This window comes from Anneissia japonica, unplaced genomic scaffold (genome assembly GCF_011630105.1).
Source record: "Anneissia japonica isolate Jap-2015-1 unplaced genomic scaffold, ASM1163010v1 scaffold82013_len1072_cov221, whole genome shotgun sequence".
Lineage (NCBI taxonomy): Eukaryota > Metazoa > Echinodermata > Crinoidea > Comatulida > Comatulidae > Anneissia > Anneissia japonica.
In genome coordinates, this window is record NW_022712020.1 from 1 (window position 1) to 1,062 (window position 1,062).

The 1,062-nt window shown below is 30.8% G+C and overlaps 1 protein-coding gene across 1 annotated transcript; it reads left to right on the top strand.

The window, feature by feature from the left end:
- Positions 1-14: 14 nt before the first annotated feature.
- LOC117107698 (sushi, von Willebrand factor type A, EGF and pentraxin domain-containing protein 1-like) lies at positions 15-811 on the top strand (the record flags this gene model as incomplete). Its single annotated transcript, XM_033249433.1, has 3 exons — positions 15-107; positions 204-440; positions 566-811. Coding segments are annotated over exons 1-3 (493 nt in total), but the record flags the coding sequence as incomplete, so codon positions are not given.
- Positions 812-1,062: the final 251 nt, after the last annotated feature.

The following is a 1,062-nucleotide window of genomic DNA, read 5'->3' on the forward strand; positions in this document are numbered from 1 at the left end:
TTACACATCAGGAGATGAATTTGAAATTGGTGAAAATGTAGTAACATACATAGCCACTGACTGTAATGACAACTCAGCATTATGCAATTTTACTATAATGGTGTTTGGTAATGACAATATTTTATTGTGTTTGTTCAGAATTATTCAGTTATACCACTTAGAATTCGTTCATTATTTTAAAATATTATTTTATTGATGTTCAGATTGCGAAGCTCCTGTTTTGAACTGTTCGCAAGATGTAGAATTTGATGCTGATGATAATTGCACTTCCGATGTAACTTGGACTGAAGTGACAGCAACAGATAATTATGATAGTGATGTAACTGTGTTCTGTAATCCGACTGAAGGTATTTTTCAATTGGACAACTACACAGTAACCTGTAATGCAACAGACATGGCAGGAAACACTGGCAATTGCTCCTTCAATGTTTACATTTTTGGTATGTATTTTGTATGTGCATATTTAGAAAAGTCATATTATGCTGCTACATATTGAATAGAATAAACATACATATCGTTTGCATTTTTACAAAATTTCTTGTGATTACCTTTTATTCTCTAATAGATGTGACTTCTCCTGATGTGATGTGTCCAGACGATATTACTGTTGATACTGACGAAGGTGTTAATACCGCCCTAGTGTCATGGACTTCTGCAATCGCTACTGATAACTGTTGTGAAGATGAAATTATTGAGTCTTACAATGCCACAAATAGCACCGAATTTAGCATTGGAGTTACTGAAGTTCTTTTTACAGCAGTAGATTGCTATGGAAATCAGAATGAATGTGTCTTTATTATCGATGTTGAAGGTACTTCATTTTATTTCTATTATCTATTTATTCATACTTTATATATTTCTAAATTGGATGTTTTATGTGTATTGCCTATGGGATCAACCAACACAAATTTCATTTTTACCATGTTGTTGAAATGACAATAAAGGAGTATTGTATCGTTTAATTTTATTTCTTATTAATTCGTGAAAAGATTTGATTTTGTAGCCTATTTTAGATCATGTATGTATATATATATATATATATATAGATATATATATATGCAT